General features: G+C 38.2%; 1 protein-coding gene across 1 annotated transcript in view; it reads right to left on the bottom strand.

Annotated features, from left to right (window-relative positions):
- Positions 1-1,505: 1,505 nt before the first annotated feature.
- LOC104616813 (protein phosphatase 1 regulatory subunit 12A-like) overlaps positions 1,506-14,172 on the bottom strand; it is a 17,598-nt gene continuing 4,931 nt past the window's right edge. Inside the window, exons 5-6 of the mRNA XM_010281952.1 lie at positions 10,219-10,269; positions 1,506-3,643 (exon numbers count right to left, since the gene is read on the bottom strand). Of these exons, the coding sequence (XP_010280254.1) occupies positions 3,557-3,643; positions 10,219-10,269 (138 nt within the window). The 3' untranslated portion in view covers positions 1,506-3,556. The remainder of the gene's footprint in view (positions 3,644-10,218; positions 10,270-14,172) is intronic.

The following is a 14,172-nucleotide window of genomic DNA, read 5'->3' as shown; positions in this document are numbered from 1 at the left end:
CCCGGCGGCGTGGCATGCTTCCTCCTTGCCACCTCCTCTTCTTCGTGGAGGTTTCCTGTCGACTGTCATACGGATGTTTCTGGCATGAAGCGGAGCTCTCACTCCAGACTATAAACCTCACGGCTAAGTCAGCTAGCAGGGTAGGAGCCGTCTGGTATGGAGCCCACTTCTGTGTGATGAAGGTTAAGGAAATAATTAAAATTTCTCCCTTGACGCACATCTCCTAAGGCAGATACCTTCCCCAAAAGCATGCTTTTTTCCCTCCTCTGTAAGATGACGTGTAAATAGTTACTCTTTCTAAAAAAGAAACGCGAGAACACTTGCTCTGCGATGATGCATTTGCTCTTAAAAGACCACCAAAAGACCACAGTGGCTAGGAATACTGCACAGGTAAGATTCATACCCATTAGTTTGATGTTCACCTGTGTACAAGCTTAGCATGGAAGGTGCTTCTGAGGGAGAGGAACACCGAGACTCATGTTTTGGACTTGGTGCCGAGCAAACAAAAGCACCAACCTACACAACATGAATTGTAACTGCTCTTTTTGGAACCTGGCAAGGAAATGGCTACAGCCTGAAAGCGGTGTGTGGCAGGAATTGGGAAAGTCCAGAGGGAATTGTTTATGATGAGAAGGGGTAGGCAAAAATGACACTCCCCAGCTCCCCATCCTTTTCTTCCAGGTAACTGCTACTGTTTGGAGCCACCGAGGCCGGGCAGTCCTTGCGCAGCCACGCCACCTCCCCGCGCTCAGCTGCCCGTGCTGCTCTCCCACCCCGGCCGCTCCTCCCCTCCAGGTTACGGCTTCCTCCATGGCTGGGGCTGGTTCTGGCCATGCCCTTTGCCTCTTAGCTCTCCTGCACCAGCTACTTCCATGCTGCCGTGTGTATTTGGTGTTAATTCTGGGACACAAAGATCCCTTTCTGCGCTGTGACAAGTCCCCTGAAAATTTAAGTGGCTGTTTTGAATTATCATTTAAGCCATTAGTCGCTTAAGGAAGCTTGCCAGCATCAGCAGCCAGCAATAGTAGGTTTCTCGTATGTAAACTGTCTCCTAAATAATAGAACAGTTCTCCCCTGCCCATTTTCCCACCGCGGTAGCTGGATTTTCTGGGGATGTGTCTGATCTACAACACCATCAGTACAATAAGACGGTGACACAAGTCGAGGAGTTGCTTTGTGAGATTCGGTTAATACCACGTAACAAATGGTTCTCAGATTCTGCACACAGACAGGTTTATGTAAAATATATAAACATTTGTCCAAGATGTTACAGATTGCATAAATATGGCATTTTTACTGTTGCATTTACAGATGTGCATGTACAACGATGTGCAAATAATCACAATTTGATTACAATCTTTGAAAGGTACTTGAACCTTGCATCCAAGTAACGCAATGAATGAAAAATGCCCACCAAAGAATTTAAATAGCAAACTTATAACATGGTTTAAATTCATAACAAATTTCAATGTCTTCTCAGTAAAACTTTCACACATTTAAAATAGTTTGTATTCATTTTATTTGTATATGTCAAAATACAATTTTTTTTCCCAAAATAGTGGGTTTTGCAACTAGTTTCATGCAGATACAAGGTCTGCTCAGTACTACCAATAAAATCAATATAGCACAGTAGCCATTCATTTTTTAGATATAAAGAATAAATAACCTAAATATAAAACACTAAAATATTAGAAACACGTATTTAATCATTCACAGGCACCCAAACTTTACCAAATATAATTCAGAATATGCCTAACTGTCTTGTAACAGAACTCAATACATTGCAGCCATTCAATTCTTTATGTTAGCGTAAAACAATGGAAGTCCCTATGGTTCAGACCCACCTCTCATACAGATCAATTACAATAAGATATCTCAAACTATCCGTGTACCTTTAAAATCAAGAATCCTGAGCTTGGTAGTAAGAGCATAACCTCACATCTTCAAAAAACCAATCAACAGAGAGAGGACATCGTGTCTTCCTTACCAAAACATATCCCACCCCAGTAAAACTAGCCCCCACCCCCCAAGTAGGCAGTAGAACACAATGACCTTTTTAAATGAAGGGGTACAAATTCACATTTAATATAGTATACAATATAATCAATAATACAATAGCTACTACAAGCTTTACAATGTACAATTTGTTTTAATGGCTGATCCGTTCAGTGGTTTTAGGCAATAAACTATGTGCCAATAGGATGCCGTATTTTGAATGGTTTAGTGAAAATATAAAAGCTGTTTCTAACAAAAGCGATTTTCACTTAAGTACTTTTTTTGTTTTTAAAGGCCACTGAAATGTATAAAATGGTCTGACATGATGGTGTTATCAAATTGGATGCCTTCTCACATGGCAACAACAGTGCATATAAACATTAATGTGAGTGTAATGGGTTATGTTTTTCAAATGATTTAGTACATTACTTTGGCTAGCACAACAGTTTTGGACAGCACTCAGATAAATACAGGTATGTGAAATGTAGTGAAGCAGTTATATTTATGCAATTTTTTATTATGGTGAACACTATCAAATGAAAAAAAAAATGGGAGGAAAAGATAATAAAGTATTTTATATAGCTTAGACCTTTTGTAAAGATAGGGCTCCATACAATGTACAATGTCTAAATTCTTTATACCATAAAAATTAATGAATTTTGTTAAACACACTATTCTGGAGTAGCCTAATTTGCATTAACAGACATTTGCAATAGGGAAATATATTCAAGCATGCCACGTGGTGGTCTGAAAAATCAAACCAGTACACATTTATATATACAGCATCACTCAGTACCTGCTCAAATGAATGTGACGATTACAGGATCTAACATCTTTCACTACAAACTTTTTTTTTTTTTTTTAAAGTGACCAATAAAGGCAGAAAACAGGACTCTTAAAATATTTCTAGTTTCAACTGACTTTTAAAGCATTTTGTATAGGAAATAAATGCATATTGCACAAACAGTGAAAGCAAATGTTCCACCAAACATCTCTGTTCCAGGTGGTTGGACAATACAACTCTAGGTAGCTACACAAATATGTAATTTTAAAGGGTGTGTGGACTCGGCAAATGGTAAAGCTGTGAAAACACTGTACAAGAAAATCCGTTACATGAATAATTAGAAGGGAAGAAAAATTCAAACTTAACATTTAAAGAAAAACTGAGTATAGAAAAAAACTGGGAATTGTGGCACAACAAAAACATTATTGAGTAACTGTCTTCTGTGAGAGCTGAAAGCTTTTGTTGATGTAAAAGTGTTTATGTACAACTAAGGCTTACTGGTTAAATATCTGAGGCGTATCTGGCCTTGAACACTTTCCTTATTATGCTGTAGCTGTAAACAAGATTTCTCAGTCATTTTATCTTCTCAGCAGCTGCATTTTAACAGAAACAATGATCTTGATACAAAAAAACACACAGGTAAGAGGGCGTTTGGCAGGATATCTGAAAATGACAGTCTCCAAGGGATCTTCCCACACTTCCAGTGACTGCCACACTATGGTCCACTGGAGTTACTAGTGATGTGCAATACCGTTATCTGCTGCTGTAGTAAACCCTTTATTTGGAAAGTTTGCTTATAACTCTGATCAAGGCCCCATTTTCATCTTTTAGCCTCTGGTTGTCTGCCTTCAGGTCTGGTAGCATCTATGAAAAATGAAATACGATGGTTATTTGCTGTTATATCCCAAGTAAAAGCAGCAAGACTAGACAAGCACTGGGGAGAAAAATCTTTATCCAGCTTAAACATCTCAGCAGTTCTCCCCCTTTATACCAGCAGTTCAGAAAAATCTCACCTTTTAGCATGATAGAGTTAAGGGTTAACCAATTTTTGTTTGCTTGGACTAGGTGCACTAAAACTCGGTGGTGCAGATGACAAACCTCTAACAAAAAAGCATTTATAGCAGCGTGAGGAAAGTAATTAAATGCTTCAAATTTCAGCGCAAAACAAAAAAATGTTAATTGCCAACAATTTAAAGAGGTTTGTCCATACTGCATTTGCAGTATCTCAAAAAAACATGCTGTGGGTAAGCATATCTACCGCTGTTCTCTTGGATGACTTCATCGTGATCAGATACAGTCTGATTCAGTTTGTTAGCTCATAGCATTAATCCTGCCACCACTTCCAAACTCGTGTTGAAGCACACATCATATAACTTGAGATTGTATCCCTGAATAGCATGGCTCACACAAGATCAGATCATTGAAAGAGATCACCGAAACACCAGGCTGCATACTCAGGCATACAAATTAGGAGATGGCAAGTTAAGGTTGCCACAGGAGATGGGTGACACGCAAGCACAAGAGCTGGAAGGCAGAAGCCAAGTGAGGTGAGAGTTGGACAGGATCAGACAGGAACAGAGGACAAGTCAGTGCACAGAGGTTTGTACTGGGAGGAATATAACTTGTCAGAGAAACCAGAAGTAATCTTGTCAGTTCTCCGTATCTACATTCACACACTGATAACAAACCACCTAGAGTACTCGTGGCTAAATTCCGTGTATGGTTTCTAGCAGCAGGTTGACACAGGAGATAACAGCCCATTCCTGCAGAGCGGTTATTCAGTAACCTCAGGTGCAAGTGCATGCAAGAGGTCTAAGTCCAGCTAGTGACCTACGTAACAACTGCGACATCATTTTTCATGATGAAAACTCCTTGCCACTAGTTTAGTTTTCATTTCTTTCAAGCAAAATTATACTTTCAACCCCATTAGACTCAGAAAATTATAATGGAGCAGAAAGAACTGAGAAGTTTAAAAATGCAGGGTTAATTAGCTGTGCATTACAATACAGGCTTCATTTACCCATTTCCTCCAAAGGATTCCTGCCCACACTCAGTTCACCAAACAGCAGAGCCTCTCAGAGAGTGAAACATGATGGTGCACTGAAGACAACTGAGGTTACAGGATCTCTAGTTTATTTACCTGCCAATATCAGAGTATGTGAAATGAAGACGACAGGGTAAGAGGAAAAAAGGTGGTCTCCACAGTTACAGTAAGTAAATATCATTCTGGTATGAATCCAGCGAACCTGGATTCCAGCGCTGCTCCATGGTGGAGCTTAGGACAAACCATCTAAACCAAGCTCTTCAGAGTCAGAAGGAAGCTTCCATTATAGTCAAGTGAGAGCTGTGCTGTGATCAGAAAGCGCTGTAAAATGCTGATTACTTTCAAAAAACATGTCAAGGTGTTTGAAATTGGACAACACAAGTAATCATTTGGCAATTTTCAAGTATTATCTGTATTACGTTTTCTGAGCTGTAGAAAACAACTACTGTTGTCTGAGATACATGCACCAGGGTTGTACCCAGATGTATGAATTACATACACGTTCGTGCATGCGCCTGTAATATTAGGATAAAGCCGGGGCTGTTCTATGATGTGTTTCTGCAAACAATGAAACAGCCATTTGTTCAGGCAAAGTAACTAACACCTTTACTCCTTCCTTTTTGTTCTGTTATGGACTTCATGCCAAAGATCCTGGGTGAAACCACAACACTCTTCATCTAGCCATGCACAAGGAAGCGAGGGAGTCTGATTTGGTTCTTGTTAATTGTGTATCTCAACAAGTGTGGTCGTGTATGCCTTCCACTGAAACCTCAAAGTAACTCCAGGAACGTCAAAGTCCTCTTTCAACTCACTGACTAGGGACCTGCAGCCAATAATGCTTAATTACATACAGGCAGACTCAGAGAGTGGTGTATTTTTTGGTGATCTGTTTCAACAAAAAAGCTGCTGTTCAAATTTAGAGCTTTAACATAATCCAGTATCATTATATGTCTGTAAATCTCTGTAGATAGGTTTTAATCCTGATTAAACTAATACGTAGAATACGTATTAAGAAAATATTTTCTCTTTTGTTGTGAGTCTGCTAAAGAATAAGGGAAGATTGGTAGAAGACAAAAGCAGTTATGAGTAATAGGAGATTGATCAGGAAGAATAAACTCAAGTAACCTAAAATACTTATGCTTCTTATCTATACTAATCCCCACATACAATAAACCTAGCCATTTATACAATTTTCTTGGAGCACTGCATTCCTATGGTATTCAAACTTCTCATGAGGTGACACCACACACCTTTAATGTGCAGAGGCGGGGAAAAAAGTTTCAATTCCAATTTGCTTTTCACTGAAATAGCAAAGTATCTTCCTGGGATGATATTCTCGAATAAGATTACAAATGCACTATTTTGCCTACCTGTATTATATGACTAGCTCGTAACTTTGCAGTGCTGTAGTTGAGCAAATAATTATTCAATAATGATCTGACATATGTGGAGCCATCTCAGATCTTTACAGTAATAATAGTTCTCTGTTTGCTGGAGGATTTAACAGTTTTTACATACAAAATAGCTTTGTAAATTAAGATTACAAAAAGCTCATGAACTGTTAAGGTACCTGTTCAGATTAATCAGGCACACTGCTATGGTTAAGCTACCATCATAATGTCAAGCCTCCCTCCTGCTGCGTTTCCATTGCTTTCCTTTTGCTAGCCCAGCTCCTTGAGCTCCACAATGTTCTGCCATTGAAAACTCCCCCTACAAAAGGGAATACTGAATAGTTTTCCGTGAGTTAATAACCTGAACTGGCTTACCATAGTTAAAGGAATGCCAGTGCTAGCAAAAAAAGATGGTATGGATGTGTGGCTGTGGACAGCAGTCACTGGATTAGCTCAGCTGTGTTGAAAAACCACACTGTTAGCTGAAGCTGATGTAAGACAGGCTGCCCTAAAGGGACAGCTCTCCCTCCTCAGGCAGCAGTATGCTCCTGCTGCTTTCTGCATGTTCATTTAGCGATTCAGCATTGCTGGGGTGAGATGGACCGAATAAAGGGATTTCTTTTTCAGCCAGGTCAGAGCTGACTCCACTCGCTCAGCAAGGGTTAAGAAAAGGGAACGCTGAGGAATGCAGGGCCTGGACCAGGAACAACCTTTCTATCCACATCCTATTGTTAGACCAACTCCAGGAAGACACTAAGCCAAAGGATAAACCTTCTCTTTATTTCATACCTCTTAGTGAGGAAAACCTGAGATCAGACTCTGTGAGCAGAATGAAAAAAATGTACCCTCATTGCCTTGCTTCTCAGTGGGAAGGGGGGTAGGCGAGGGGAAGCAGTTCAGCAAGAGTCACAATGCAGAAGGAAGATTTTTTTTCCCACCTACACATCTTAAAAGCTCACTGAAACATCCATCCTATACAGTTGTTATATAAGAGGAGGAAGAAAGGCACATGGGTTTGTTGTGGAATGAAACCACATTTTGCTCCTCACAGAGGTTTTGAACATTCAGTGCATTTCTGAAACAGCAGTAACACTAAGGATGACAAACTGGCATTTTTTTTTAATATGAAACTCAAAACAGTTCCTACCTTGAACATAAGGGAACTGAACCAAATGACCTACTAGGTATGAAGCAATCTGACACCCTAGGCAGGTTTTTTTGTGTCTGTGTTTGTACACTCCCTGCACGATAGGATTCCGGTCCACGACTGGAATGCCTATATATATAGCAATATAAATTAATAACCTTAAGTCAGTGCTAAAAGTAGATATTTTAAGCTGTCTAGATAAAAATAAGGATTGGACAGAACCACACAGGAAGTTAATATGTGAAAATATTAATCAACTTGAAATTCCAATACATTTCTGAAAAAAAAAAAAATACTTAGGTCCCCTCTAAACACTGAAACACAGAAATGTAAGAAATAAAGTTGCTAATGCAACTGTTCAGGAATACACAGTACTGACACCACTTCTCAAACATATTGAAATTCCAATACATTTCTGAAAAAAAAAAAAAAACTTAGGTCCCCTCTAAACACTGAAACACAGAAATGTAAGAAATAAAAGTTGCTAATGCAACTGTTCAGGAATACACAGTACTGACACCACTTCTCAAACATTCTTTAGTTGAGACTAGATTTGTATCAATTCTATGCGCTTCAATTATACTGCAGTAAGAAAGCTCAAGTCTTAGTTTAAATTTTTTAAAAAACAAGAGGCAAATCTATCTATTTGAGCATTTACTCAAACATCAAAACAAGGGAGCGACTTCAGTGTATCCTAGTGTGAACTCAAATCCTTTCAATTGTTGCCAAGGTTTTAACACGTCAAAGGTCTCCTGGATCGTTGCCAATTTATTTTCCGGTAAACGAGGGCAAGCTTCAGTGCTAGTAAGGACAATACCACACCATACCAACACATCTGCAACACCTGTAGTTGGTACACCGGACACCATGCTTTAGCCACACTTCCATAATCGAGCAGCAGTAAGTCAGTTTCTGACACACAAGTGTTAATAGTAAAATTCTACCCAAGCACAAACTGAATGTCAACACCTGCCTGGCTACACAAAGGAGAAGGAAGAAATTACAAGTCCACAGAGCGCAGTTGCCTACAGGACCCTGACAGCTTGGCAACCACTCGGGTCAAGGCCCTATTCTCAGTCACCAGTCGCTCATTTATGTGTCTCAAAGATTGTATCTGCTTTATTTGTTGCAGGTTCTGCAGGAATCAAAGAAATAGGAGTGAAAACAAGAAAAAACATGTATATTACGTTTAAAAGAACTAGAGATGAGTAGAACTGAAAGAAAACTTAAAAGAGACAGTCCTGTTTAAAGTAGATAAGTTGCTGTGAAAGGAAAGTATCAAAGTGGCACATTCTTGAAAAGCAATCTAAGAACCAGCAGTGATTAGTCACAGCTTTCCAAAACAGTTCAGGATACATTAACAATGAGAGCTATTCCTGGAATTCTTTACTTAACATCCTAATTGCACAAACTAAATCTCCTATTCAAAAGTCTGTAAATAATGACACATTTAACATATACTTTTACATGGCAGTGTAACAAATGATAGAAAGATTTCTGAATTTTTAATTCAAAACTTTTACGTATTACTTATTGAAAGTAAGCTTTTGAAAAAAGGCATTATATTTGCATTCTCTGTTTCTCTAGAATGCCCAACCACCCCCAAGAGGAATTTGCAGGTTGCTGATAGAAGCTCACATCCTGTCTTCCACTCTTAGACACAATTATTTTCCTATACCATAGTTTGCTTTCTACATATTTCAACTCTAAAGACCCCACAAGGAACCACAGACATTGTGTCTTCCCTTACAGCAAACTATCCTGGCTTGAATCCAAGGAAGCTGGAGTCATCATGGTTGCCTTCTGCCTACACCTGCCTGTCAGCTTCAATTAGTTCAACAAAACTTTTTGCATGTATTTTAATGAAAAGTATTTGGAAATTAATGCCATTTCCAAGCACCAGAGGGAGCTCAAAAATGAGCTTGAAAGGAAACTTTTTCTTAATCAATGACAACGATGAAATGTCAAAACAGTGATATTTCTTTAAAATTTCGGGAGTGCAAAAATGTTTTCTATTTCATCATGTTCCACTAGTTTTCTAGTCATACTTTAATTCTATCAGTTTGGTTGGACCTGTCCAGTATTGTATTCAAGGACATAATACAAAACAAACCTGCCAAAATTCTCACCCTTCTTAACCGTATCAGAGGACTTAACATTGATAAACCAGGAAAGGAGAAAAGTCATGCCACGACTGGTTAAAAAAAAAAAAAAAAAAAAAAAATCCAGAAATGCATTAAAAGTATTTTCCTTCTGGGATTCAGTTTATACATGGTTGAAAAAAATGGAAATCAGTGCATGTGGTAAATGTTCCTTATTTGTCAATGTCTGAAATCTATCTACTGCTTCTTGTTAACTAAAAACTGATTATTATTCACTCTATACAAATGGAAGTTTTTCTTTTGATATTGGTAACATGTTGTCTAATACATAACTTAAAGAGCATGAGATAAAGGTTGAAGCAACATTTAATGCTTAAATATCTATGGAATTATATGCTACCATTATTTCTAAGTTCATAAAATACACGGTATCACATCAAAATCACAGATTGTAATGCCATCTTGATTAGATCAAGAAATGTTTCACTCCAACCAGCTCTGAATGTTTCTTGTTAGCCAGTATGTTATAGAACCATGTCTCGGTGCCTTCTGAGAAGTCCTACATGTATGACTGCTTATGCCGGCGTAACAGCTTTGATGCAAGCTGTATGACATGAGTGATTTTGACAATGCAGCTATTACTTAGTTATTTTCTAATGAAATTATAGAGCCCAGTAATACTGCCAAACTACACGTTTCACTGACATAGTTATACACTTTGTTACTAATAGTTTAACGTGTAGTAGTTTACTTACTTTCAGTTCCTCTTCCATTTCAGATATCCTTCTTTCTAGAGCTCTTCTTTCCTAAATCAAAAGATGTGTGTTAACAGTGAGCAATACCATTTTTAAAAAATTACTGCTTGTAAATACTGTGGTAACAGTGAAATACTTCAAGTTTCAAATATCATACAACCAAAAGCATAGTGTGGACAGGAAACTTGTGATGGCAGTGATACATAGAAATTTTGTCAATATGGAATTTTATTATCTGAGGAGGAAGAGCGATAGAAATCTACATCAAGTCCTAGAAAATATACCCCTTCCTTTACACAAATTTAGACAGGTTGTAAGCACCATTTGTTTGTATTTATTTTTCATGAGCTAGGCTTCTGTAATAGCTTAATATACAAGAAATGCAGAAAATGATCAGAAACAAACAAGAATATTAAAAGAAACAAGCACAAGAGCACAAGCTTTCATAGACAAGCAAATGTAGCTGAAACATCTGTCACAGCTCAGTGGGATCTGTCCACGCTATAAATTGCAACGTAGAGTAGACATCCCCAAACGTACATTAAAGGAGTTCAGCTGAGTACCAAAGAAATATTGCTATGTAAGACCACCTGCTTCTTAAATAAATGTTTCCTGAATATTTTCTGCGTTTCTCGTATAGTTTTATTTTCCTTTTTTTCTTTTTACCTGAGAAGCAGGAGAAATTATCCTCTGTAGAGAACTTCAGGTTGTTTTGATTACACTGATTGCAGTACTCAAGCTAGCTTATTGGAGGCCAGCTTAGGGTCTTCTATACTATGCTGCAGTCTGCAGTGCAGACACACTACCGTATTTCTAAATGACATTATTTGGTTTAAACCTAATTTTCAACACATCTGACAGATGAATAGCTAATGCAATAGATTTCAGGGGTTTATGGCTTGATGGCTTGTTTTCCTGTGTCAGACAATGCAGTGTGTCGCATTTAAAAGCAGCTGCGGTTATCAGTCTCTACATTCAGGTTTTTCCAAAGTGTGAAAGGCAAAAGCAACAGATTATTGCACAGTGGACATATGCATCTGCATACAACGGTGTTATGCAAACAGCAAGCAGCATTGACTGAGGTGTGTAAAACTTTGGTTAGATCATACCGCCCAGTAGATACTGACTCTTGCCGGTCACCTTTCAGATATAAATCATTTGAATTTAGTTTAATCATAGTGCAGTTATACCCCAACATTTTCCCATTTTAGCAAACAACTTTAAAGGTTTATCGAAGTAATAGATTACTGCAGTTGTTAGTAGTTAATGTACCTAACTCCTTTGAGTTAAGACTTGTCCCATAATGATACTGACTGATAGTAATGGGCATAGTACGTACCAGCGAGTTAACTGCAGTAAGCAAAAGGCTAACAGAAACCCCACACCACCTTACGTTACTTAGAACTGTATCAGTTACCTACTAGCTTTGTAGAATAACATATATTATCTGTGTTCTTATATTAAGCAATATTTGACAATTCCTGCAATTACCAAGAGATGAATGATCAAATAAATCTCAAAATTTCAGATGGTTAGAAATTGTTAGTCCTTTTGATGGATTTGCTTAACTAGCATGTTGAGCTTGTCTAAGAACAACTATTAGCAATAAAAAACGATTAAATAAAATCCTTATTTCATTAACTTTGTATACTTTACTTTACATAAAAGAAGTATTTAAATGGACTGGCCTAGATATAAGATTTTTTACAATACATAAAAACGTATTCTTCTGATTAGATGATGCTATGCTTCTCTTTTTCCTGAACTGCTTACTCTTTTAGGAACTGGTCTCACTGAGATTTGCCAGTATTTGATTAGTCCCTGGACTCAAAGAAGGGGTTTGAAATATATGCAGTCTAAAATTTTATTATATACTTCAAAAACTGTATAAGGCATGCCAAGGAACAATTGCAACCCTCAAAATGAAAAAAAACCATCCTAGTCTCTCAGCTTATAAAATACAATAATAATTTGTATTTATCGAAGCAACTAGGAACCACAGGCTTGGTGCAGTGAGATTGAGGTACGGGGATATACACAGGTGAAAAATTGACCCCAGAGTTATAAAATTATTAAGAAGTAAAACTAGATGTGTATACCTACATATACTTGTATATTCAGTAATACAGAAAATATACCTCTCTACAACCCAAATTCCCAGAGATGAATTCTAAATTTTGGCGAAACTGGTTAAAGGTACCTACAATTCTGAATTCTGATCCAGACTGAAGCCTTGCAGTTTGAGTTTTATTATCACCTCATATGAAATTCTGCAAAGGAATTTAGCGTACTTTTCAGAGTGACAAGTTGTCAATTAGACCCTTATTTTTGCCCATGTATTGCTAGGACCTTGTATCTGTACGCCCATCCCCATGGAAATAGCCCCTTTCAGGTAAACAAGTTGTCAAATGAACAATATTGACAATGCATTATCAAATCACATCATGGAAACCCACTTCCGAAAGCTGAGTTAAAATTAAAAGCCAGTCTTTTCTAAATTTTATTACTGTGCAATTCTAAGTTTAATAAAAGTTCCCATCTTCTTTACTGGAAAGGAATGTTTCAGCTTGAAAATGTCATAGTTCAAAGAGGCCTTCAGGTTTTTCTCTGCCAGCCTTTTATTTCTTCCACTTTATTCTCACCACTTTACTGTTGCCCTCCCCTTTTGTCTATTTAATTTATACAAACATCTTCAGCTTTGTATTTTATTTTAGTGAAGTCATATACTTGGAAAAGTATACTTAGAAAAGCTCTAAAATTTGTTTCTACCTTTTACATTTATAATGTTACTACACATTAAAAATTATTCTTGAATATCCACAATCTGAACTGAATTTGGTAAGCTTATTCCTAAGAGATCAGCTATTAATGACTAGTGGTTGAGAATCCTGATTCAGTCACTTTCGAAGTGAAAGTAACTCCAGATTTTAACAACAACCAGGGAAATACAATCACAAATAAATTTCTGGTTTAAGTTCTTGTCTGAAAAGAAGTTTAAAATTATAAAATACAAGGAACATCTCCTAAATCTTGTGTAAATCGTGTTTCAGCCATACAGCATTATCACTAACTTTATTTTTTTACCTGCTAGCTTTAATACTAATACATTTAGGAAGAGTTACAATTCTAAAAGACATTTTTCAGTTGGACTAGATGATCATTGTAGGCCCCTTCCAAAAGAAATAGACTGTCCTGTCCTATCCTATCCTATTTGCTGTTGGGCTAAATGTCTTTTAAAAAAAAAGGTGGAAGAATTTCTAATGCGTTACAGCCTAGACAAGTGGTCTGCGTGGTGGGTGGGGAACTGGCTGACAGGTTCCACCCAGAGCGTAGTGGTAAATAGCTCCTTTTCAAACTGGCAACCTGTCACAAGTAGGGTCCCTCAGGGATTGATATTGGGCCCAACACTGTTTAATATCTTCATAAGTGATCTGGATGATGGCATCAAGTGTACCCTGATGAAGTTCACTGATGATACCAAACTGAGTGGGGAAGTGGACACTTCGGAAGGGAGAGCTACCTTGCAGGAAGACCTGGATAGGCTGGAAGAGTGGTCTAACAAGAACCTTATGAAATTCAACAAGGACAAGCATAAGGTCTTGCACCTGGAAAACACAATCCAGGAGTGCAGCACAGGCTGGAATCTACCTGGCTTGGGGAGCAGCTCTGTGGAAAGGGACCTGGGGGACCTGGTGGACAACAAGCTCAACAGGAGTGAACAGTGTGCTGCTGGGGCACAGCAAGCCAACAGGATACTGGGCTGCATCAACAAGGGCACCATCAGCAGAGATAAAGAAGTCATTATCCCACTCTGCGCAGCACTTGTCAGGCCACCCCTGGAATACTGTGTTCAGTTTTGGTTCCCGCTATGCAAAAAAGATGTGGACAGGCTGGAGAGGGTCCAGAGAAGGCCACAAAGATGACCCAAGGACTGGCAAGCCTGCCATATGAGGA

This window comes from Phaethon lepturus, unplaced genomic scaffold (genome assembly GCF_000687285.1).
Source record: "Phaethon lepturus isolate BGI_N335 unplaced genomic scaffold, ASM68728v1 scaffold17032, whole genome shotgun sequence".
NCBI lineage: Eukaryota > Metazoa > Chordata > Aves > Phaethontiformes > Phaethontidae > Phaethon > Phaethon lepturus.
The sequence above is the reverse complement of the archived record's forward strand: the minus strand, read 5'-3'. Positions and strand labels throughout refer to the sequence as shown.